Source organism: Jaculus jaculus, chromosome 19, assembly GCF_020740685.1.
Source record: "Jaculus jaculus isolate mJacJac1 chromosome 19, mJacJac1.mat.Y.cur, whole genome shotgun sequence".
Taxonomy (NCBI): domain Eukaryota; kingdom Metazoa; phylum Chordata; class Mammalia; order Rodentia; family Dipodidae; genus Jaculus; species Jaculus jaculus.
The window spans coordinates 7,378,845-7,403,840 of record NC_059120.1 but is presented as its reverse complement, the minus strand read 5'-3'; the positions used below and the strand labels follow the sequence as shown (position 1 = coordinate 7,403,840).

Sequence of the window (24,996 nt, the reverse complement as noted above, 5' to 3'; positions counted from 1 at the left end):
AAATGCGCTGTTGGAGGGCAGCCCACTTTCTGGCCAGCATCCTGGGCCTCGCGGGAGGATAAGGCATTCTGTCATGAAAGCCAGGCGGCTGCTTCCACACAGAGGACCATTGAGCCCCAACCCTGAAGGACAATACTTGTGCTTTTCTGACCAACCAACCAGGCCTGAACTGGATTTGAGTGGAAGCTGGAGTGGACCCCAGAGCTTCCACTGGACCACTGCCCACTTCTGTTGCCACAGAAGTCCTCCCTCTCCATTTTGCATCATGGCTTAAACAGCATTCATTTTATTCACTAAAAGAAAATTGCTCCCTTCAGAGACATGTGGCGTTTGATTCTCTGAAGCCCAAAGGTGGGGCCACCACGCCCCGCATGAGATTTAAAAGACAAACTGAAATGACCGGGCTCTCCAGGTGGAAAAGTGGCCCTTCACTTACTGGGGGGGGGGGGTCAGCCGTGTGCGGCGCTCCCCGGGCTGGGGAACGGGATAAAATCGAGAGGACAGCCAAGCTCTTTTCCTAGCAGCAGAGTGGGGGATGTGGTGAGGGAGGCGCATGCCTGGACTGGATTTGTACCCGAGGAAGCCAGTGAGCACCTCCAATCACGGTGCCCCTGCTGGAGCTGGGCTGTGAGAGGGGCCGCGTTACCCCGCAGCCCACGGTCTCCGGATTCCTTTCCCGAGCCGCCTTGGTGCTTCCTGAATGGATTGGCTTTTGCTCATCTCAACTTCCCACTTGGGGAGTATTTTAAGAGGAAAAAAAAAAGTAGCTTTTATGTTTCTCAATATAAACAGCAACTCAAAGGAAATGGAACATAACCAATTAGCAATGGGCTAATTTATTTTTATTTCATTTTTTGCTTTTCAAGGCAGGGTCTCACTCCACTCCAGGCTGACCTGGAACTCACTTTTTAGCTCCAGGCTGGCCTTGAACTCATGGCAAACCTCCATTTCAGCTTCCTGAGTGCTGGAGTTAAAGGTGTGTGCCACTATACCTGGCTAAGTTTTTTTTTTAATTTTTTTGTTGTTTATTTTTATTTATTTATTTGAGAGAGTGCATGCACATACCAAGGCCTCCAGCCACTGTAAATGAACTCCAGATGCGTGTGCCTCCTTGTGCATCTGGCTAACGTGAGTCCTGGGGAATCAAACCTGGGTCCTTTGGCTTTGTAGGCAAACTCCTTAACTAAGCCATCTCTTTAGCCTTTTGTTTGTTTGAGACACGGTCTCATGTATCCCAGGATGACCTGGAACTCCAGAACCTCCTGACACTGACTCTTAACCGCAGGTGTTACAGGTGTGCACCATCACGCCTGGGGTACCTGATCTGTGCTAGAATCCACTCTCCTCCTAGTTTGAGTACATGCAATCAACTAGCTACAAAGCGTTCCTGACTGGCGTCCTCTTTGAGCAGAAAAGACCCCATGGGATCACCATAGTGAGAATGAGACTTGAAAGTCAACACCCACATCCCTAGGGAATGAGGTGTCCTTAGCAGTGCCATTTGTTGATACTGATTTCCATTTCCCATAAAGCCAAAAGTCAGTTTCATGACAGCCTCTCCTACAAAGATCTCCAGCTCTGAATGAACAAAGTTAAATTGTACAATGTTCTGACTTTTTTTTTTTCAAGGTAGGGTCTCAATGTAGCCCAGGCTGACCTGGAATTCACTGTGTAGTCTCAGGGTGGCCTTGAACTCACAGCAATCCTACCTCTGCCTCCCACGTGCTGGGATTAAAGGTGTGTGTCACCACAGCCGGCATAAAAATAATTTTTTTTTAAAGTTTCTTTTTTCACCATGTGGACTTTGGTCCAAGGATGACATCTGACCTTTTGATGCCTTTTCTTGTACTTCCTCTGCATTACTAGAAACTGCATTTTTCTCTTTCTTCCTGCCTCAGTTGCCGAGTGTCCCTCAGGACACCTGGACGGTGCTTGGGACAGTGATGGGTGCTGCTGTAGCGTCTCAGGGACTTGGTAAAAAGTACCAAGTTCAATGAAGCTGGGGTGTTGCTGCCGAGGGGGTCTCATCAGAAGGCTGGTTTCTCTTTTGCAAAAGTGGCATGGCCAGGAAAACCTGAGACTCTCCTGTGGAGGGTTGCATGGGTGGCCCAGTGATTAAAGGCACTTGCTTGCAAGGCTGTCAGCCTGGGTTCCAATCCTCTCACCCAGTACCCACAGAAAGCCAGATACACAGAGTGGCATATGTGTCTGCAGTGAATTTGTAGTGGCAAGAAGACCTGGTATGCCCATCCTTTCTCTCTTTTCCTTCCTCTCTGCTTGCAAATAAATAATAAATTAAATATTAGAAAGAAAGAATCTCATGTTGAACACATTACTGGCTTCTTTCCTCATCTTTCTGGCTGGTAGTAATTACCTATGTCGCTCATCAGCAGCTCTCCTTTTCTGTGGTGTGAGCTATCTCTGGGCCATGAACAAATAATAGGTTAACAATATGGAAGGGGCTGAAGAGATGACTTAGTGGTCAAGGCACTTGCCTGTGAAGCCTTAAGAATCTGGTTCGATTCCCCAGGACCCACACAAGCCAGATACACAAGGTGGCACATGTGTCTGGAGTTTGTTTGCAGTGGGTAGAGGCCGTGGCCTGCCCATTCTCTCATTTTCTCTGTCTTCTTCTCTCCCTTGCTCCCTCCCTCTCCCCCTTCTCTTTCTTTTTCTCCCAAATAAATAAATTAATTAAATATTTTTTAAAAATGGAGGAAGTAGGGCTGTAGGGATGGCTTAGCAGTTAAGTCACTTGCCTGGGACTCAGGTTCGAATCCCCAGGACCCACGTAAGCCAGATGCACAAGGTGGTTCATGTGTCTGGACTTTGTTTGCAGTGACAGGAGGCCTTGGCACACCCATTCTCTCTCTCTCATAATAAAATAACACATTTTAAAAATGTCACTGTCCTTTAGACTCCTCTTCCATTGTTTGCTTCTAGTGCTATGAGTGTGAGGAAAGAGCTGTCAGTATTTCCTAGAGGAAGCATTTGTGCTCCTTTTAGGCAAGTCGTGAGGGAATATTTGCTTTTCTTTCTGTGAAGCCGCGTGACCAACGCGGAGAACTCCAGGGGCTCCTGCTCCGACTGCCCGCCGTGGCTCAGGAGGTCCTGTGAGGCCACCAGTGAGAAGACCCTCCAGGGTTCACGGAGCTGAGCTGCACTTACTAAGACCCCCACCAGTGTTGTTTCCACTGGTATTTGCTCACTGTTGGTACTTTTCATTCCACACTGTTACTCGGTAGTAACTCCCTTGCTCAAGGAGGGACAGCCTCCCTCCTTTGCGATAGCTCCCTGGGCTGGGTTGACTTTCTGCCCTGTGGCATCCGGATGGCATCTGGACTGCAGGAAGGAAGTGCCATGATGATTAATGGCGTCTGCCTCATGTGTAAGGAGGGCGTGGCTGGAATGGAGAGCTGTGCTGGGCTCATTCCTTGCCCCATGCAGAGCAAGACTTTGCTTGACCAGACAGGAAAACGGAAGTCCTGGGTGCACCTGGCCTCCGCCTGTGTCCCAAGAGGCCCTGGTCTGACATCTGCTGCATAGGCAGCCACCCTGCACAGGCCCTATGGGACCTGCAGCTTCTCCCCCTGCCCTCTGGGGCCCATTTTCAATATTTACAAAGTGGACTGTTTTACTTTACCAGGAACCCAACTGCAATGCAAGAGAAGCAGAAGAGATGAGCCAAGGAGATCTGGAAACTTGTTTCTGAACTAGGATAATTTAGATTCCAGAGTCAGATTTTTCTGAGAACTCTCTTAGCTCTTTATCCATGTGTTAAACATTTGTGAGCTTATGAGAATTCAGGCTGGAGCAATTCAAGAGAGAAAGGAAATATATTTTTTGCCTCTGACATTGATCAACCCCAAATTATGTAAGGCTTTCCCCACCATTATAATTGATATTTTATTTAGTTATGGAAGAGAGAGAGAAAAGCAGATAGAGAATGGGCATGCCAAGGCCTCTAGCCATTGCAAACAAATTCCAGACATGCACCACTTTGTGTATCTGCATTTATGTAGGTACTGGGCAATCAAACCTAGGCCATCAGGCGTTGCAAGGGAGCATCTTTAACCACTGGCCTTTCTCCAGCCCTGCGTGCATTCCTTTAAAGACCTAAGTGTTTTTTTTGTTTTGTTTTGTTTTGTTTTTATTATTTATTTGAAAGAGCGAAAGGGGGAGGGAGGGAGGGAGAGAGAGAGAATGAAAATGGAAATGACAGGGCTTCCAGCCACTCACTGCAAACAAACTCCAGACGCATGCACCACCTTGTACATCTGGCTTATGTAAATCCTGGAGAACTGAACTGAGATCCTTTGGCTCTGGAAGCAAGTGCCTTAACTGCTAAGCCATGTCTCCAGCCCAAGACCTACGTGTTTTATATGGCAACAAAGGCTACGTGAACCATCCCAGAAAACATCTGATAGCCTTGAGTTACATCACGAGATGCACCTTTCAGGCATCTATACACAGGGCTTCTTAGGATCCTGTGAAATAGAACACTAATAGGTTTAGCAGGGAAGAATTTATTCTCGGGCTGGAGGGATGGCTTAGTGGTTAAGGCGCTTGTCTGCAAAGCCAAAGGACGCAGGTTCCATTCCCCAGGACCCACATAAGCCAGATGCACAAAATGGCATATGCCTGTGGAGTTTGTTTGCAACGGCTGGTGGCCCTGGCGTGCCCTCTTCTATCTCTCTCAAATGAATAAGAATAAAATATTGTTTTAAAAGAGTTCATTCTTGATGGTTGTCTCTAAGCACTTGACGACGACATGTCCTCAGAGCCCAGGTGGCATGAGGTGACTGGTGCCTGCCACCCTTCACCCTGGATGACCGCTGTCTGCCACCCTGCCCTTCACCCTGGATGACTGCCACAGCTTTACCTTCTGGGGTTCACTGTCCACAAAGCAGTGGGGCAAGTTTGGTACCGAAGCCATGACTATGTCTGCTGCCCTTTTTGGGAGTTCCTGTGGCCCACAGCACACTGTTCACTCCTACACAGGTCCCATCTCGATGTAGTCCTTGTGTGCCTCTCCATCCCGTGTCTGTCCTTCCACCCCTGGCACATCAGGGCATAGCCAAGTAAGTGACGTGTCCCTCCTGACCCTGGGGCCGCTCTGTGGGACCGGCTCTCTTCCCCTCACTCATAGTTCCTGGCCACCTTCCTGGATACCCTTCCCCCCAGGGTACTGGTCTCCTAGGCTTGTCTACTTGTCCCTAAGACCCTGTGCACTGCAGGCAAGAGTCACACAGGACCACTGTCGTCCCTGTGCTGGGTGAACACTCAGCCAAGCACACAGCTGCGCAATGCGGGCAGGCCTGGGGACTCAGGCCCACACCGGTATGCGCGGTGGCTCAGCGCGGATCACAGCCCAGGCACCAGGTTGCTACTGTCTGTCCTTCCCCCTGGTGTGTCCGCCGTCCGACCTGGACAGGCTCTCCTGGCCTCAGATGCTGCTTCTCCCCAAACACTACTTATCACGAAACAACACAAAGGAAGCCAAGCGCCCGTCAGGGGCAGCGTAAGGCCCAGGACTCACAGGGTGGCTGCTCGCCAGATGCTCTTTGGGTCACCCTGCTCAGCTGAGGTCTAGAGGCCACCTTCATCCCACTGCTCCTAGTGCCCTCCCCTATCTTTAAACATCGTTGTACAGAGCCAGGCTCCCCAGCACTCGGGAAGCAGGGGTAGGAGAGTCCCTGGGCATTAAGGCCACCCTGAGACGAAATAGTGAATTCCAGGTCAGCCTGGACTACAGTGAGACCCTACCTCGAAAAGCGAAAAAAAAAATTTTTTTTTAATGCTCAAATGTATGTATGTATGTGTGTGCGCACGTATGTATGTATGCCGTGTATGTATGTATCAATGTGGGTCTCAGAGGACAGCCTTGAGGTGCCTGTGGTCCACCTTCTGAGACAGGGTCTCTTGCTGCCACAACCGTTATTTTTGGACTCATCTGGCTTTACATGGGCGCTGGGACTTCAACCCAGGCTGGCAGGCTTTGCAAACAAATACTCCCCCCCCCCTTTGGTTTTTCAAGGTAGGGTCTCATTCTAGCCCAGGCGGACCTGGAATTTACTAGATAGTCTCAGGGTGGCCTCAAACTCACGGCAATCCTCCCACCTCTGCCTCCCCAGTGCTGGGATTAAAGGCGTGCGCCACCACGCCCGGCTGCAAACAAATACTTTTAACCACTGAACTATCTCCTCTGTCTCCTGTACTGCCCCAGCCCCCATCAATCTTGTTTTCCAATAGCCCCATGCATGCTGGGCAAGTGCTGGAACCCGGTACGCTACCATCCCCAGCATTTACTTTTTAATGTTTTTAAGTTTTGAGACAGAGGCTCACTAAGTTGCCCAGGCAGGCCTTGAACCCGAGTTCCTCCTGTCTCAGGTTCCTGAGTAGATGGGATTATAGGCCTGTATTTTCCTGTTTTGCAAAAAGGAGTTTTCACAAGGGCACCCATGAAACATGATCCACTTCTTATGGTCCACCGGGCAGTGGATACTTAACTTTGAGATAATTGTGAAGAAAGGAATTAACTCCTATTTTGGCCCTAGTTGGGCAGCCTTGGGCAGCTCAAACCCCCAGATCCCCTAAGAAGGTGTGCCTCCCTTTTTGTTGAGGAAAATAAAAGGGTGAGAGTCACATTTGGAGGAGGGGTGACTCGCCTTGCGGAGCTGTGTTCTCGTCTCATAGTAGGCGATGATGGGAATGGTCGCCCGGTGGTAGGCCTCCAGGCGCTTGGCGATGGTCTGGGTGGTGTCCTCTGGGCGTTGGCTGGCCTGGCCACGCTGGAGAAGACGGTTGGTCATGGTGTCTACAGAGCAGTCCATGCAGATTACCAAATGTGGGTCTCCAATCTGGGGCGGGGCATCAGAACACAGCATGGTCAGAGAATGTACTGGAAAGATCTGGGGCCCTTAGTTCTCACATTCCTAAACTACGGTACCTTCCAGACGGGGGTGCATGGGTCCTTATTTCCAGCGTGATCCTCACCAACACGCTGCTACGAGAGCTCTGTCTCGTCTTTGTTTTGCATAATTAATCTATGTTTCTATAAGAGCAGAAAGCTTTTAAAATTGTTTTTCCTTTGAGCCAAGGTCTCTCACTTTAGCCCACACCGACCTGGAACGCAGGCTGTAGCTCATGTTGACCTGGAACTCACAATGATACTTCCAGCTCAGCCTCCCAGGTGCTGCTGTTACAGGCATGGGCCGCCATGCCCTGGGCTGGCGGGATGGCTCAGCAGCTACGTCACTTGCCTGCAAAACAAGCCTGATGACCTGGGTTCAGTTCCCCAGTACCCATGTGATGCCAGATACACAAAGTGGCGCATGCATCTGGGGTTCATTTGCAGTGGCTGGAGGCTCTGGAGCACCCATTCTGTCTGTCTGTCTCTCTTCTCTCTATCTCTCTCTCTGCTTGCAAATAAATAAACAAATAAGTAAGTAAATAAATATGTAAAAAATTAGTGACAATTTTCACTCATGTACATAGTGCATTTTGTTCATAATCCTTTCCCATCACCGCTTTGTCCCCTTCCACTGAGCCCCTTCTTTCCAACTAGTCTCACTTCTTTTTATTAATGTGAAGATTTTTAAAATGTTTATTTATTTGAGAGAGAGAGAGAGAGAGTAGTGCACCGGGGCCTTCAGCCGCTTCAAATAAACTTCAGACACAGGCGCCACCTCGTGCATCTGGCTTCTGTGGGTCCTGGGGAATTGAACCTGGATCCTTTGGCTACTCAGGCAAGCGCCTTAACTGCTAAGCTACCTCTCCAGCCCTCCTCTTCTGTTGTGATGTTATTTTGCTGTTTTGCCCTCTTCCATCATCCACGATGACATGTTGATGGGCCCAATATTGTGCAGGTAACAACCAATGTGAGGTCATGCAACAGCCACATCTTGAACCGCAGCTGAGCTGTTTCAGGCAGCATACGTTGTCATGACGGCACGTGCGCAGTGTGCATGTTGTGTGTTCACAATAAGGCTGCAGTAAAGTCCCACAGTGCAACACAGGCAAGCACTGCCAGAAACATCTCTGCTTCCTTATGCATTGAAAAATATTTTTATTTATTTATGTGTGTGTGAGAGAGAGTGGGGGGGGGGAAGGGGCAGATAGAGAATGGGTGCACCAGGGCTTCTAGCCACTGCAAATGAACTCAAGATGCATGTGCCACCTTGTGCATCTGGCTTTATGTGGGTACTAGGGAATCGAACCTGGGTTCTTTGGCTTCACAGGCAAGTACCTTAACAGCTAAGCCATCTCTCCAGCCCCCCTTTATGCATTTTTAAAATCAATTTTGAACTTTACTGTTTGCGCATATTGCATGTTGGTCATTTTCCCATAGGATTCTGTATGCATTTGATTTTGACTTAATTTCAGAAGCTGTTCACTATTGCCAAGTGTTTCTGAGACTACCACCTTGTTATACGCTCCATATGGGGTTGAAACCCATGGTTTAAAAAGCAACGCTGAAAGTTGTGTCTGATTTTGTAGAATACTTGCTATACAGAACCCAGTTGCTCTCTAAGATGTCCAGCTCTCCTGACAGTGTCAAGCAGTGAGGAAGAGCCAGCTAGCCTTCATCTGACTACTACAGTGCTAGGGACCCTGCGAGAGAACACACCAGCTGATTTCATCACACTCCAGAACCATGACAGGTTAAAAATAAGCTGTTCTTTCAAACCACCTGAATTTGTCATTTATTAAAAGTATCTCCCTATGGCAGAGGATGTCCTAGGGGTGTAACATCTGCTCTTGTCTGGCTAAATGCATATTTTATGCTCACTAAACTGCACTTTCCTTAACATTCATGCCCATGCATTAATGGTACTCTCACTGTTGGTTACAGAAGCTTCTCTTTTTTTAGATGGTGGTGACCACTGGGATGACTCAGAAGGCACCATAGTGCTGAGAAGAAGTGACAGAGGAGTGCTCAGCACTGAAACATCTCTATCACACCTTCCAAGGTTCAGGGTCCATTGCAGAAGAGGTGGCGGGAGGAATGTAAGAGCCAAAGGAAGGGTAGGACTCCTTACAACGTGTTCCCCCCAGACACAAAATGGCCTGGATATCCATGACCTCACAGTGCCTGACATTACCTACACAAGACTATTATAACAGGAGGAAAAGATGATGACATCAAAATAAGAGAGACTTCTTGAGATGGAGAGTAGATTTGTGAAGGGGAGGGCATTATGTTTTATTGTCTATAATTATGGAAGCTGTCAATAAAAAAGTTTTAAGAAAGCTTCTCCAAAAAATACATAAAAGCATCGCCTAACATCTCTGCTTTTTAAGTTCGTTTGCACAGTAAGGGTGACCATAGGTTTCCTGTGAGGACTAAACACAGTGAAACAAGGCAAAGCGAGTGTACTGCTTGACGTGTAGCCGGGTGCGCAAAGCATCCGGTCGGATGCAGTCTCCTCTGCTGCTCCCTGACCTCAGTGTGGGGAGGTTATGGGCCCTGCGTCTGTCCCAAGCCCTGCATACAGAGGGGGATCAAGAGATAGTCTAATGAATGGATGATGGTCACAGTTGGTGTCTCTGGGACATACACACCATGTCTCCCGCCCCCAAAGAAGCCATCGCTGCCCCCGGCCTTTGCCATGTTCGGGGTGTGGGTGCCGTGAGACTGGGCGCCCCCCTGTAAAGTGCCCGGGGGCGGGGTGAGCACCCGGCTGGGGTGCGGAAGGCGGTCAGGCCCCAGGGGCAAGTTGCAGGTTTCCAGAGCTGCGAGAAACAGCACGGCTGGAACGTTCCGGATTCCAGCTCTCGCCCTGCGTTTTCTTTTCTCCGAGCCGCAAGGCTGGGCGAGGCGCCCCGAAAACGGCGCTGGCCGCCAGCAGGGGGCGCGCGCGGGAGGCGTCCGTGGTTGAGCCGCGTCGCCCGCGAAGCCGCGGCGGGAGCAGGTAGCTCGGGGACCGCGGGCTAACTCGGGGACCCTGGCCCGGCGGATCTAAACAGGACGTGGCTGGAAAAGAGCCTCCGGACCCAGACGAGCACCGGGCAGAGCTCTGTGGGCTTGGATTCCCCGAGCGAGGACAGGGATCGCATGATTTGGTTATTTGTTAGGAATGCAGAGTCTCAGGCGCAACACTGACCCACTGACCCAGCCTTTTCATCTTTCCAGCATCCTTGCGGAATTCCTCACGTCCTAGTTTGCCACGCTGCCCCACCATGGCTTTTTTTTTTTTTTTTTTTTTTTGCCAAAACAAGGAGGCCTGACCTCTCTTGGCTTAGCAACTCTGTTCCCATGTCATGCATTCCAAGTCGAAGTGACCTGAACCACTGATATTTTTATTTTAGAAACTGAACTTTTTGTATCTCTTCAGTAAATTGTTTTCTTTCAAAATGCTTTAGATTATATTAGTTGCTTTCCTTGTCACTGTGCCACACTATCTGACTCGGAGCAAATTAAGGGAATAAAGGTTTATTTTGGCTTGCCCTTTGGAGCTGCACCAGGGCGGAGAAGGCGGTGGCGGGAGCGCAGAGCAGCAGCTCTCAGTCATCCACAGCCGCGAAGCCGGCAGAGGAGCGTGCTCAGCTCGCTGGCTCCTCTCTACTCAGCCTGGCTTCCGAGCCCGTGCAATGGTGTTACCAACAGGTAAGCTGTCTTCCCATGTCCATTAACACCGAATCTGAAAACTTGCTCGCAGACATGCCCAGAGATTTGTTTCCTAGGTGGCTCTAGATCCCGTCACACTGCCATCAACACAAACCATTACAAGTCCGCCCCCTTGTCAACTTGATATCCAAATATCCTACTTAAAAAAATTGTTGGATTGAGAGAAAGACAGAGAGAGAGAGAGAAAGAGAGAGAATGGGCACTCCAGGGTCTCTAGCCAATGTAAGTGAACTCTAGGCACATGCACCACGTTGTATATCTGGTTTTATGTGGGTGCTGGGGAGTTGAACCTGGGTCTTTAGGCTTTTCGGGCGAGCTCCTTAACTGTTTAGCCATCTCTCCATCTCTTCAGCCCCCTCCATTTTTTCCTTTTTCTTTTATTTTTTGTCCAGGGCCTCTCCTCACTGCAAACACACTCCAGACACATGTGCTACTTTGTGCATCTGTCTTTATGTGGGTATCAAACTGGGGAATCAAACCCTGGCCAACAGGCTTTACAACTAAGCACCTTTTACTGTTGTGCTACCTTCTCAGCCTCAAATATGCGACTTTTAATCAATAATCTTCCACTTCCACACCTTGTCTTAGGCTCACAGCCATCTCATGATGGGAAATCATTCAGTCCAACTTCAAAAGTCCCTATAATTTTTTAAAATTAATTAATCAATTTATGAGAGGAGGAGGGAGGGAGGGAGGGAAAAGGAGAAAGGGGGGGGAGGGAGGGAAAGAGAGAGAGAGGGGAAAGAGAATGGGCGTGCCAGGGCCTCTAGCCACTGCAAACGAACTCCAGATGCATGCACCACCTTATGCATCTGTTTTATGTGGGTTCTGAGGAACTGAACCTAGGTCTTTAGGCTTTTCAGACAAGCACCTTGACTGCTAAGCCACCACTCCAGCCCCGTAAAGTCTCCATAGTATTTAATAGTCCCAACATTGTTCAAAACTGTAAAATCTCAGCTAGGCATGGTAGTGCACAATTTTAATTCCAGCACTCAGGAGGCTAAGGCAGGAGGATTGCTTTGAATTTAAGGCCAGCGTGGGACTACAGGGTGAGTTTCAGGTCAGCCTTGAACCCTGCTTCAAAAAAAAAAAAAAAAAAAAAACATATCCACAACCCCCCAAAAAAAAATCCAAAAAATCTCAAGTCTCTTCTGAGACTGAAAGCAGTCTCTCATTGGAAAGTCCATAAAAAATTAATAAAACAGTTACTGTTTCCTATGTACAATTACACAGACTAAAGATTCCTATTCTCCAAGGGGAGAATGGGGGAATAGCAAGGAAAGATTGTACCAGAGCCCCTGGGACAAACAGCAAGTCCTGCTGAGCCAAGTCTGGTGTCTGGCTGCTGTGGCAGAATCACCTGGGCTGCGCAGGGTCTGGGCAGCTCCCCCTCCAGCTCTCCTGCCTGCCACGCCCGCATGGCCTCTCTCTCGGAGCTCTGCACCTGCGGTTTGCCTTGGCACACACCCGTGGTTCTGACTTCTCCAGCGTCCTGAGTCCACCTGTAACTCAGGCTTCCCTGGCACAGCTTCACGTGGGCTTCGCACAGCCTCCCCACCCAGCTCTGGCCCTGCTGCCCGTGGACGCGCCTCAGCGGCCTTCTGGAACCATGATGCAAGAATCCACATCTCCTTTGACTCTGCATCTTTCATGCCTGTAGAATCAATGCCATGTGGATAATGCTGCCAAGTTCTGCTGCCAGCTTGGGATGCAGCCTGGCTCTCCTCTGGACCACAGTTGTGTCAGCTTCTGGTGCCCTCTAGGATGACCTTGGAGAGATACTTCCCTAGGCAGTTGCTTCTGAGCAGGAAAGCCCCTCAGCAGCTCTCTCCTCTCAAATAAATTTGAATTTTACACCATAGAGCTTCCCAGGGGTGGGGTCTTGCCATCAGGACACCTCTCCTGTTGTTCCAGTGTAGAGCACCAACTTTTTCTTTAGTGGCACTAATCACTGTTTTTTTTTTTTTTGTTGTTGTTGTTTTTTTTTTTTTGGTTTTTCAAGGTAGGGCCTGGCTGTAGCCCAGGCTGACCTAGAATTCACTATGTAGTCTTAGGGTGGTCTTGAACTCACAGCAATCCTCCTACCTCTGCCTTCCCAGTGCTGGCATTAAAGGTGTGCACCACCATGGCAGGCTTTCTTTAGTGACACTAATCACTTTTTAACAATTATAGTTACTTTTGAATCTGTCTTGCCCATAATCTTAAACTTGCTCACTCTCTTTTCCTTGCCAAATCATAATCTTTTCATGTTCTACTTGTTGCTCTCTCACTGTAGACTTGGGTCAGAGCAGTGAGCAGTAACCCTAACACAGCCTAAATACTATCCTGTCTTGAGATTTCCTCCACCAAAGCAATTAGTCCATTACTTTTTTTTTTTGCTTTGTTTTTTGTTTTTCTGAGATAGGGTTTTACTCTAGCTCAGGTTGACCTGGAATTCACTATGTAGTCTCAGGGTGGCCTTGAACTCATAGTGATCCTCCTGCCTCTGCCTTGTGACTGCTGGGAATAAAGGCCTGTGCCATCACACCCAGCCAGTCCATTACTTTTTTAAAAAAATTAATTAATTAATTAATTTTCATGCAGAGAGAGACCAGAAGAGAGACACACAGAGAGAATAGGTATGCCAGGGCCTTTAGCCACTGCAAATGAACTCCAGATGCATGTGCCACTTTGTGCATCTGACTTTATGGGAGGACTAGGGAATCGAACCTAGGTCATTAGGCTTTGTAGGTAAGCGCCCTAACCACTGAGCCTAGAACTCATGGCGATCCTCCCATTTCAGCCTCCCAAATGCTGGGATTAAAGGTGTGCGCCCTCACTGCCCGGCTATTTATTTTTAGGGTTTTTTCAAAGTACCCCAGGCACACTGGGGGCTCATTCTGCAGCCCCAGGTTAACTTTGACTCATGGAAATCATCCTACCCTTCCTCTTAATTTGATGAGCTGAAAGGTTCCATCATGCCTGGCCACTTCCTTTTATTTTGAGGCAGTCTCTCACTGGCCTGGAACCCATCCATTGAACTAGATTGACTATTCATCGAGCTCCAGGAACCCTCTTGCTTCTGCCTCGCAAGTGCTGGGATCATACATGCACACTGCCACGCCCACTGTCACATGGGAATCGAGGACTGAACTCAGGTCTTCATGCTTGCAAGATAAGCATATTGCCGAGACTACCTCCTTAGCCCTAATATTCTTTTGTGTTTATTTATTTTTAATTTTTTGAGGTAGGGTTTTGCTGTAGCCCAGGCTGATATGGAATTAACTATGTAGTCTCAGGCCAGCCCCAAACCTGTCACAGTGATCCCCTTACCTGGGCCTCCAGATGGCTGGCATTCAAGGCGCGGGCCACCATGCCTGGCGGCTGTAGCATTCTTACAGTCTATGTCATTTTCACTGCATAGAGATGGCCACACACAGACTGCCAGAGTGGACCTGAGAGTGTTCGAAGGCACTGCCCCTGAGTTGTTAGCGATCATGCTCTGTTCTCTTGTGCATTGCTTCTTATTTACGTAACTTTTTAAAAAATGTTTTATTTATTTATTTATGAGAGACAAAGAGACAGAGAGAGTGGGCGCGGCAGGGCCTCGAGCCACTGCATCTGAACTCTAGACACACGTGCCCCCTTGTGCATCTGGCTTACGTGGGTTCTGGAGAATCGAACCTGGGTCCTTGGGCTTTGCACGCAAATGCCGTAACTGCTAAGCCATTTCCCCAGTCTTTTGTATTTATATAACTTTTACGTCTGCAATCAGAACATTATTTGAAATAGACCACGGCAATTAGCAGCATAGCATAAGGCGAATTTGTGAATGTGTAAGCGCGCGTTTCAAGGATTCTACCTAGCGGTCTCGAAACTCAGCGAAGTAGGTATTTTCAACATATGTTCTGCACAAGAGGAAGCTGAGCTATGGAAAAAAAGGAGGCTCGCAGATTGCAAAGCCAGACTCTAAATACAGCCTGCTACCGAAGTCACCAAGTCACCATGAGCACGTTCTCCCTGTGGGTTGGGGCTGGTAGTCTGGAAGCCCAACCTCCTCCCCATACTCCTGCTGCCCTCCACCCCCCCACCCCCCCCACCCCCCGCCCCCGGCCGGGCACACACCCTTCCAGCCCCAGTAAGCCTGCTGGGTATGCAAAGGAGTCGGTAAGACTGGAGCAAGAAGAGAAACTGGACCAACGTGAAGGAGGTAAACAAACAAACAAACAATAAAAACCAATCCAGAGATGGAGAGAGCAAGCCCAGGGGTAGAAGGATTGGTACAGCCGAGTCTGACCACGACTTAGTCAGCCTACCCTTCTCTGGTGCTGTGTTCTTCCCTTCTTCCCTTCGTTACTTCCTTTCCTCTTTCCTTCCTTCCTTCCTTCCTTCCCTCCTTCCTTCCCTCCTTCCTTGCGCCCTCCCTCCCTCCCTCCCTCCCTCCCTCCCTCCCTCCCTCCCTCCCTTCCTCCTCTGCTCTGCTCTGCTCTGCTCTGCTCTTCTCTCCTCCCTTCTTGCTAGTTTGAGTGGAATTTCTGCCATTTGTTATAGAAAGATCTGGCCAGTGCAAATGGGCAAGGGAAACCTGGGTGGTCTTTGCCTAAGCTCAGTGACCTCCCACTTTGCTTGGGGCTGGATCCGGGCGCTGCTCACCACAGCCTGCCCTGCTTGGGGGTGAACATGGAAAAGCAAGCTCACCCTGCGCCCGAACTCTTCCCCTTGCTTCACCTCCCGGGGGTAGCCATCAATCAGGAAGCCCTCGGTGTGGCCCAGGCTGGCCACCATGGCCTCCTTCAGCAGCTCCAGAAGGACACCCTGCAGCAAGGGAGAGAGGTCAGGAGCCAAGCCCGGCGCCCCGGAGCCCATCCTCCCCGCGTGGAGGGCTCTAGGCCTGAGTGATATTAACAGCACTGTCTCCCCATCTCTCATCTGTCCCCTCTCTGCTCCCCTAAATCCTTTGTTTAACACGCGTGCACATGTGTGTGTGTGAGTGTGCGTCGCATGCAGGCGTACGTGTGCCCTTCAGAGCCTGGCGCCCTTGCCTGTTGGGGGTGGGGGCTCCTGCGGTGGCCAGAGCAGAGCGCGGCAGCCCTGCTCCTTGTCCTCCACTCTTTCTCTTTTGAGCTGGAGTCTTACTGACACTGGAGCTTGCTGCCTCGGGGTGAGCCTGCAGATTCCCTGGAGCCTGCTCCCCTTTGCAGGACTGGGGTTCCAGGTGTGCATGCTTTATGTGGGCTCTGAAGAGGCAAACTCAGGCGGTTTCAGGACCCTCAGGCTCTCATGCTCGCACAGGAAGTGCGCTCAACTTTCCAGCCCTAAACCTTAACATCCAGGAGGTCCAAGTCGGTGCTGGGCCACAGACCAATTGCTTTTATTTTTTATTTTATTTTTGTTTTTGTTTGCTTGTTTCTCTCACTGGCCTGCCTTTACGACTGTCCCATTAGGAGGTCTTCCAACAATGACATCTTACACGTCATGACACAAAAAGGCTGGTTGTCTGTTTGGCAAAGGTTTCTGAGTCTAGACTCTGCACCACTGCACTCACGTCTGTTTGGAAGATTCCACTCTGGAGCAGAACCTGGCTCTGGGGACAAGGTGAACTATCACGATGTTCAAGGGCTGATCAAGGAACCTGGGCTGTCATGGCTGGGCAAGCAGGGGTCCTACCTCAGAACTGTCACCCAGTGAAAAAGAGAAAGCTCTGGGCCTCTGGGTCTTTGAGTCCCAGCAGCTCAGCCTGCTGCAGCCAGGGAAGGCGGCTGGGGCGCCCGCTTACCGAGGGCACCGGGTCTCCACGCTCCATGATGTCTCGGATCAGCTTGCTTCTTTCCGATTCTGAGGCCAGCTCCTGGCGCAGGAGCTCACTGGTGGAGAGGTGGGTAAATCCGTATTTTTCTGCCAGCCTCTCACATTGCGTGCCTTTGCCAGACCCAGGCCCACCTTGAAAAGGAGACATGGGTTAGTCATGTTTCTCAAGTCAGTGCTTCCTGTTTTTCTTCCCTCCCTCCCTCCTTTCCTTCATTCCTTCTTGATTTTTATTTATTTATTTGAAATAGAGAAGGGGGGAGAGAGGAAAGAAGAGAGAGAGAGAGAGAGAGAGAGAGAGAGAGAGAGAGAGAGAGAGAAAATGGGTGTGCCAGGGCCTCCAGTCATTGCAAAGGAACTCCAGATTCATGCGCCACCTTGTGCATCTGGTTTATGTGGGTCCAGGGGAATTGAACCAAGGTCCTTTGGCTTTGCAGGCAAGTGCCTTAACTGCTAAGCCATTACTCCAGCCCCCTTCCTTCCCATCCCTCCCTTCCTTCCTCCCTCTCTGCCTCCCCTCCCTTCTCACTCCCTTCTTTCCTTCCTTCCTCCCTCTCTCTCCCTCCCTCCCTCTTTCCCTCTTTCTCTCTTCCCTCCTTCCCTCCTTCCTTCCTTCCTTCCTTCCTTCCTTCCTTCCTTCCTTCCTTCCTTCCTTCTTCCCTTCCTTCCTTTCTGGTATGTGCATGTATGTGCAGTATGTGTGTGTGCACATGCAAGCAAGTACACATGCTTGGAAGTCACGTTATGAGGAGACTATAGGTTGACATCAGAGCCTTCCTTGACCACTTCTTCACCTTACTTTTTGGGACACGGTCTCTCACTGAACCCAGAAGCTCCAGGGATCTTCTGCCTGCCTCCCCAGTGCTGGGATTAAAGTCAGGCTGCCACATTCACCCCATTTTTACATGGGTTCTGGGGACCAAACTCAGGTCCTTGTGCCTGCAAGGCAAGCACTTTGTCCCCTGAACCCTCTTGCCAGCTGCATCATTCTCATTTGTTGTTGTTGTTTGGGGTGAGGTCTCTCTCTAGCTCAGGCTCGCCTGAAACTCACGGTGATCCTCCTACCCCAGCCTCACAAGTGCTGGGACTGAAGGTGTGGGCCACCATACCCAGTTTCACTATTATTATTATTATTATTTTGAGGTAGGGTCTGGCTCTAGCCCAGGCTGACCTGGACTTCACTATGGAGTCTCAGGGTGGCCTCGAACTCACAGCGATCTGCCTACCTCTGCCTCCTGAGTACTGGGATTAAAGGCGTGTGCCACCATGCCCGGCACTATTATTTTTTCTAGCATGCATTCACTATACAAAATTCTGAGTTTCCATGTGGCATTTCGTACAGACACATCATGCACCTTGCTCACCTCCCTCGCCCGTCTCCCCCTCTTGTCCTTCAATGCTGGCCCTGCTCGTCCCCCCAAATGTAGCCTTCTTCTACTTTTACGCAATTGTCTGTCATCGTCATCATCTATGAAATCTGGATCCCACAGGTGACAGGAAGCACGTAGTGTCTGTGTACCAGCACCCGGCTGACTCCATGACCTGGCTATAGTGATCAGTGCTGTAACCCGCAGCGTCTCTGAGGTGAGCTGGTTTGGGCTCCTCAGGGTGTAGACCCAGGAGGGAACAGCTGCATTGTAAGGTCACCCTCGTCTAGTTCTTTGCAGGCCGCCTCTGTGGCGGCGCTTCACGCGGTGAGCGAGCCTGGGCGGCTCCTTCAGCCAGCGCACCCCAGAGCTGGGCTGGGCGTCCCGGACACTGAGGTATGTGGGATGCAGACTTTGTGTAGAGAGCAGCTGTCTGTGGAGGGGTCAGGCGCAGACTCGGCAGTGGGTATGAGCAGGGGAGGAGTTCAGCCCGCCACAGGCCTATGACTATTGAATAGCCACGCAAATCCCAGAACTTTTGGGTGGGACTGAACCTACAAAGTGTGTAAAGAACTGGTTGAGTGAGCACTTAGCAAACCCTGGCTTTGGTTTTCAAAAGTAACTTAAAAATATATTTTTTATTTATTTACGAGACAGAGATTGAGAGAGAGAGAGAGAGAATGAATGGGTGCACCAGGGCCTCCAGCCACTGCAAATGAACTCCAGACGCGTGCGCCCCCTTGTGCATCTGGCTTACATGGGTCCTGGGGAATCGAACTGGGATCCTTTGGCTTTGCAGGCAAACGCCTTAACCACTAAACCATCTCTCCAGCCCCCAAAGCAATTTTTTTTTTAACTTCAAACAAATCACAGATTTAGTGCAGAATTGTACCTGAAGCGCAAGAACATTCTGAAATGGTGGAGAATCACTGTGCATGGGACAGGATGTCTTGTCACCCTAGAACATTTTGGTGTTATTTCCTGCACACAAGGGACCAGATTTTCAAATCCTCCTACATGACTATATCTGACAAGCCTCTGGGTTTCCTTAACACTTTTGAAGATTTCAGGCAGTTATTTTACAAGATGGCCCTCAGTATGTTTTTCCTGTTTTTCTAGCTACTCATTTATTGCTTTGAACACTATGTCTTTGACGCTTTCCTTGCCCCTCCCCAACTCAAGGCTAGCCAGTTACTAAATCAAAGTATTTTACATCTAAAAAGAGTAATAGCTAACCTTTAACAAGTGCTCACTGTACCAGTCCCTATTCTAAGCATGGCTTATGTGTCAAGTTAGAATGGCACGAAGAGCCTGGCACTGGGATTATGCCCATTTGCAGGTGGTGAAGTGAAGGCACAGAGGAGTTAACTCCCTTGCCTTGGGCTGCATGGCTAGGAAGGAGTCCACCTAGAATTCGAAGCCAGAACCCTAGCTCGTAGAAGAGTCCTCTTTTCCCCACTACGGCCAGGTTCACTGGCCACCTTTGGCTCTTTGTGTCCTCTGGTTGGCAGCTGTCCATCATGTCACTGCTGCTTGTGGGCTGGATGTCACTCTGGAGCCCAAACCACTTGAAACCGGGCTCCTGTCTAGCTCCTTAGTGGTGGATGGCTTCCCACACCTTGACCACAAAACCCACGGTCCCAGGACTGTCATCTCAGCTCTCCCGAGGCTTGGCCCATCTCTACCTCGTCAACCTTTGTCTTTTCCATTTCTGTGGTGTTTGTTCATCTTTTTATTATTATTTTTTTTGGTTTTTCGAGGTAGGGTCTCACTCTAGCTCACGCTGACCTGAAATTCACTATGTAGTCTCAGGGTGGCCTCGAACTCACGGTGATCCTCCTACCTCTGCCTCCCGAGTGCTGGGATTAAAGGCGTGCGCCACCACGCCCGGCTCTGTATTCATCTTTACGGGGTGTGGGATAACTTGATGTACATATGCAATATGTGACAATCAAATCAGAGCAAAAATAAGCACCTCATCTCTTCAAACATTAATGTTTTCCTATTTAAAGAATTTATTTATTTGCAAGGAGAGAGAATGGGCATAGAAGGGCCTCTAGCCACTGCAAACAAACTCCAGATGTGTGCACCATCTTGTGCACCTGGCTTTACATGGCACTAGGAAATCAAACCCAGGTCCTTAGGCTTTGCAGGCAAGCACCTTAACCACTGAGCAACCTCTGCAGCTCAGTGCTTTCCTGTTTTTACACTCCCCAACACTGCAAGCCCAACTCCAGTTCCTTCAGGAAGAACTTTTCCTGGCCACCCCACTTATGCGCTTCTTGGTCCTTGAATAGAAATAATAGAAATGCCTGTCCTTCCTTCCTTCCTTCCTTCCTTCCTTCCTTCCTTCCTTCCTTCCTTCCTTCCTTCCTTCCTTCCTTTCTTTCCTTCCCTCTTTCTTTCTTTCTTCCTCTCTCTCTCTCTCTCTCTTTCTTTCTTTCAGCTTTATTAATAGATGACAGCAAAATTGTACCAATGGAATGTGCACCAGGCGACATTGTCCACTGAGACAAGTCCCACCATATCGGCTAGCATGTCTCTTACCAGGCAGTTAACATTTCCTTTTCTACTGAGGGCATGTAACGTCTTTTCTTAGCTAATTACAAGCATACATTATTACCCAATAGTCACTAGTCATCAGGACTCTACAGCTTATTCACTGGAAGTCTATGTCCTTTTTGTGTGTGTGTGTGTGTGTGTGTGTGTGTGTAGATGCATGCCTGCGGACATGCACACACATGCAGAGGCCAGAGGAGGATGTCACGTGCCCTCTTCTTATTCCTTTTCTGCTCTGTTCCTGAAAGATAGGATCTGGAACTTGCTGCTTTTCAGTTAGACCACTGGCACAGCAAGCACTCTTCCCCACTAATCCCAACCCTGGCCTCGAACCCTTTATCCCCCTGCTGCAGCCTCCCAAGTGCTGGGATTACATGCATGTGCCGACATGCTCATCTGATTCATACCTTTTAAAGATATTTATTTATTTATGAGAGAGAGGGAGAGAGAGAGAGGGGGGGGGGAGGGAGGGAGAGGGAGAATGGGCATGCTGCAGCCCCTAGCTACTGCAAATGAACTCCAGACACACACGCCACCGTGTGCATCTCGCTTACATGGGTTCTAGGGAGTTGAACCTGAGTCCTTAGGCATCATAGACAAGTGCCTTAACCACTAAGCTCTCTCTCCAGCCTGCTTTGTGTCTTCTGACCAGAACCTCCACACTTTCTCACCCCTAGCCCTTGGCAGCCATCACCCCACTGCTCACACCTGTGAGAGTGACTTCTTACAGTTGGGGAGGGGACGAGAGCTTGTGGTCGTTGTCCATCTGTGTTGGACCTATTGCACTTAGCATGGTGTTGCAAGTGGCAGGAGTCTCTTTAGTTAGTCTAATAGTTCACTGAGTCTGTATGCATCTATATACAGACAAGCAAGCCATGCATATGATCATACTCTACCACATACCCGTTTCACGAATACTGTCTGGTGTGTGTAGGTGTGCGATACACGTGTGTGATGTATGCTCATGAATGCTGTCTCATGGGCATAGGTGTGTGATACTTGTTCACGAATACTGTCTGGTGGGTGTAGGTGTGTGATACACATGTGTGATACACATTCACGAATGCTGTGTGGTGGGCGTAGGTGTGTGGTATATGTGTGTGATACACGTTCATGAATAACGTCTGGCAGGCATGCATGTGTGTACACGTGTGTGGTACACGTTCACGAATGCTGTCTGGCAGGCATACTTGTGTGATACACGTGTGATGCCTGTTCACTAATACTGTATGGTGGGCATAGGTGTGTGGTGCACGTGTGTGATGTATGTTCACGAATGCTGTCTGGCGGGCGTGGGTGTGTGATACACGTGTGTGATACATGTTCATGAATGCTGTCTGGCAGGCATACTTGTGTGATACATGTGTGATACCTGTTCACTAATACTGTATGGTGGGCATAGGTGTGTGGTGCACGTGTGTGATGTATGTTCACGAATGCTGTCTGGCGGGCGTGGGTGTGTGATACACGTGTGTGATACACGTTCACGAATGCTGTCTGGCAGGCGTACTTGTGTGATACATGTGTGATACCTGTTCACTAATACTGTATGGTGGGCATAGGTGTGTGGTACACGTGTGTGATGCACGTTCACGAATGCTGTCTGGCGGGCGTGGGTGTGTGATACACGTTCACGAATGCTGTCTGGCAGGCGTACTTGTGTGATACATGTGTGATACCTGTTCACTAATACTGTATGGTGGGCATAGGTGTGTGGTACACGTGTGTGATGCACGTTCACGAATGCTGTCTGGCGAGCGTGGGTGTGTGATACACTTATGATACCTGTTCACTAATACTGTATGGTGGGCATAGGTGTGTGGTACACGTGTGTGATGCACGTTCACGAATGCTGTCTGGCGGGCGTGGGTGTGTGATACACTTATGATACCTGTTCACTAATACTGTATGGTGGGCATAGGTGTGTGGTGCACGTGTGTGATGCACGTTCACGAATGCTGTCTGGCGAGCGTGGGTGTGTGATACACATTCACAAATACTGTCTGGTGGGCGTGGGTGTGTGGCACATGCAGCTTTCTTTGCTCATCGTCCTCTGTAGCTGTCCAGGCAGCTTGCGCGCCGCCCAGGCCGGACCCCAGGCGGCTCCTCTTCCAGCGGGAGCCAGAGCCGTGGCCCTGCGACCTGCTCGTGCCCGCCGTGCCAACGCTGGGCCTCTCGGCTTCATTTGCCCTAGCCTTAGGTCCGTGGTACCTCTGCCTTGCGTCTTCTCTGGAGCCCAGCACCTCGCCCATGACAGGTGTTCAACGGGAACATTTGAGGTTAAAAAAAAATATGCAAAAGGCAGTGAAGGTTCCAGCCAGCGGGGAGGGTGCCGCCCGTCGCAGCGATCCCCTGCCTTCCTCTCTCTGGGAGGGAGGCTGCGGCTGGCGCTGGGGGCACCATGCCAGTCCCGACCCCCTTGCGGAAGCGCGCTCGTGCTCGCTCTCTGGGGTGGCACAGTCCAGGGAAGGCAGGAATGTCCCCGGGCCTGTCGTCCAGACGAAGGGGAGCGCAGACGCCCCCACCCCGCCCCCGGAGCCGCGGGCACGGGCCAGACGCCGCAGGAATCAGCGACCACCGCGGCTCGCTGAGCGCCCAGGCCTCCCCGGCAGCCCGCTGCGAATGCGACCTTTGCCAGGGCGAAGGGCTGCGACGGGAGGGGGTGTGGGACCGGAGGTGGCCGCTGGGCAGAAGAGCTTCCCGGCCAATGACCAAGGGAGCCTCATCTGAGCTCCTGGGGACTTGGATTGTACCTGGAAACTCTTCCGGGCATGGCTGGTGGTCTGTCACGTGGAAACGGTATTTGCAGATTTGGCTTCCAAGGCAAAGATACTGTGTTCCAATTATTTCCCTCCTTCAGCCTCGTCCTAATATGACTATTATAGGGTTTGCCTCTCCAAAATGTTATTTAATAAACCTCAACACAAAGGCAATTAAAACCCAAATCTCCAGCTCAAATTAGCGGCAGCTGTGTGTGACACGGAGCCGCTGCCCCAGTTAGCAGCCTGGCTGCGAGCAGCAGCTGCGGGTCCAGCGGACAGGAATTCCAAGTGAGTCACACACGGCTTCATTCTTCCCGCGGCTCCACACTGGGAGCAAAGTGATTTCCTCACCACAATGGGAGGACAAACACTGCTGGTGGCAATATGACTTTTCATCTGCTGTCACTTACATGTCTCTCAGGCTTTAAGTTATGACTTTTAAATAAAAATCACAACAGGGCCTCAATACCCCTCCAGGATAATTTGTTACATGAAAAAAAAAAAAAGTCTTTTGAGGAAACTTCATCTAAGAATGAGCTTGGCTGTGTTCTCTGGTGACAATGGTCGGCAAGGGGCTGTCACAGTTTCCTGACACCCGTCTGGTTTTTAGTGCATCACTACTGCACGTTCATGACCTTGAGCAGACTCGCCCTCACCCCGATGGGGTGTGACTCACGGGGTCCTGAGCACCAGACTCCATTCTGAAAGGGGGTCTACAAATTCTTCATGGCTCGGGAGGAAAACCCTCATTTTCAATCACAAGTGGAATTTTGAAGATTGCTCTATTGAATTTTCTGTGTGGAGTTCAAGCTGTGTAATTGGAACCGGACAAAGATGGTGAACCCCTGCTTCTCCCTGGGCAGGCCTGATGGTGCCTGGGGGGGGGGTTCGAGGAGGAGAACAACACTGAGGATGGAGCCCCCGAACTGGCTTCCCTCTCCTCACTGCCCACCTGGCTCTTTGGGAGCAGGCGTTGCTGTATGTGTGTGCGTGTGTGCGCGCGCATGTGCACACGCATGCATAGACGTGTGTGCTCACATGCTCCCACACTGTTAGCATGGTGAGGGGTGGAGGGTGACGTCGCCTGTCCTTCTCCATTGCTCTCCTGCCTTATTTTCTTAAGACAGAATCTCTCACTGAGCTCACCGTTTGTATTTATTTATTTTTAGCTAGATTAGCTTGCCAGTGAGCTCGGGTGATTCTCCTACTCTGCCTTCCTCAGTTTTGGGGTTGACAAGCATGCACGGCCACGTCTGGCTTTTTAAGTGGGTTTGGGGGGACCTGAGGTCAGGTCCTCGTGACTTGCGCACTGTTGGTAATGAAAAATGTCCCATGGCCTCAGGTGTCTGCACGCTTAATCCCCAGTTGGTGGCACTGTTTGAAAGGCTGTGGCTCTTTGAGCAGGGGCGCCCAGCTGGAGGCAGTGACTCACGGAGGGCGCCCAGCTCTGCCCGCTGCACTGGGCTTCTTCCTCCCGCTGATGTGGGGCTGCTGTGCCAGCTTCCTGCTCCTGCCATGCTTTCTCCTGCCATCACGGAACTTCTGGAAACTTCTGGAAACTGTAAGCCAAAAACAGACCTTCTCCTCCCTTCAGCTGCTTCTGGTTGAGTATTTTGTCCCAGCAGCAGGGTAAGTGCTACAGACATCACGCACTCTTGCCCTGAGCCTCTTCCCAGCCCCAGCAAACCGCTCTTAGCTCAGCTTCCTGACCTCACTGCCCAGGCCCTTCCGGGGGCGTGCCTGCCTCTTCAGCGATGGCTGTGGGGGTTTGGCTTCAGAAATGAAAAACGAGAATGGCGAAGCTCGAGGGTAACAGCAGAAGAAAGCCCAGGAAAATAAAGATATCAAGACAGGGCTGGAGAGGTGGCTCAGCAGTTAAGGGACTTGCCTGCAG

At 50.2% G+C, this 24,996-nt stretch overlaps 1 protein-coding gene across 1 annotated transcript in view; it reads right to left on the bottom strand.

Annotated features, from left to right (window-relative positions):
* The window catches only part of Ak5 (adenylate kinase 5), a 244,727-nt gene that overhangs the window by 3,048 nt on the left and 216,683 nt on the right, over positions 1-24,996 (bottom strand). Inside the window, exons 11-13 of the mRNA XM_004653632.2 lie at positions 16,386-16,549; positions 15,308-15,424; positions 6,669-6,860 (exon numbers count right to left, since the gene is read on the bottom strand). Of these exons, the coding sequence (XP_004653689.2) occupies positions 6,669-6,860; positions 15,308-15,424; positions 16,386-16,549 (473 nt within the window). The remainder of the gene's footprint in view (positions 1-6,668; positions 6,861-15,307; positions 15,425-16,385; positions 16,550-24,996) is intronic.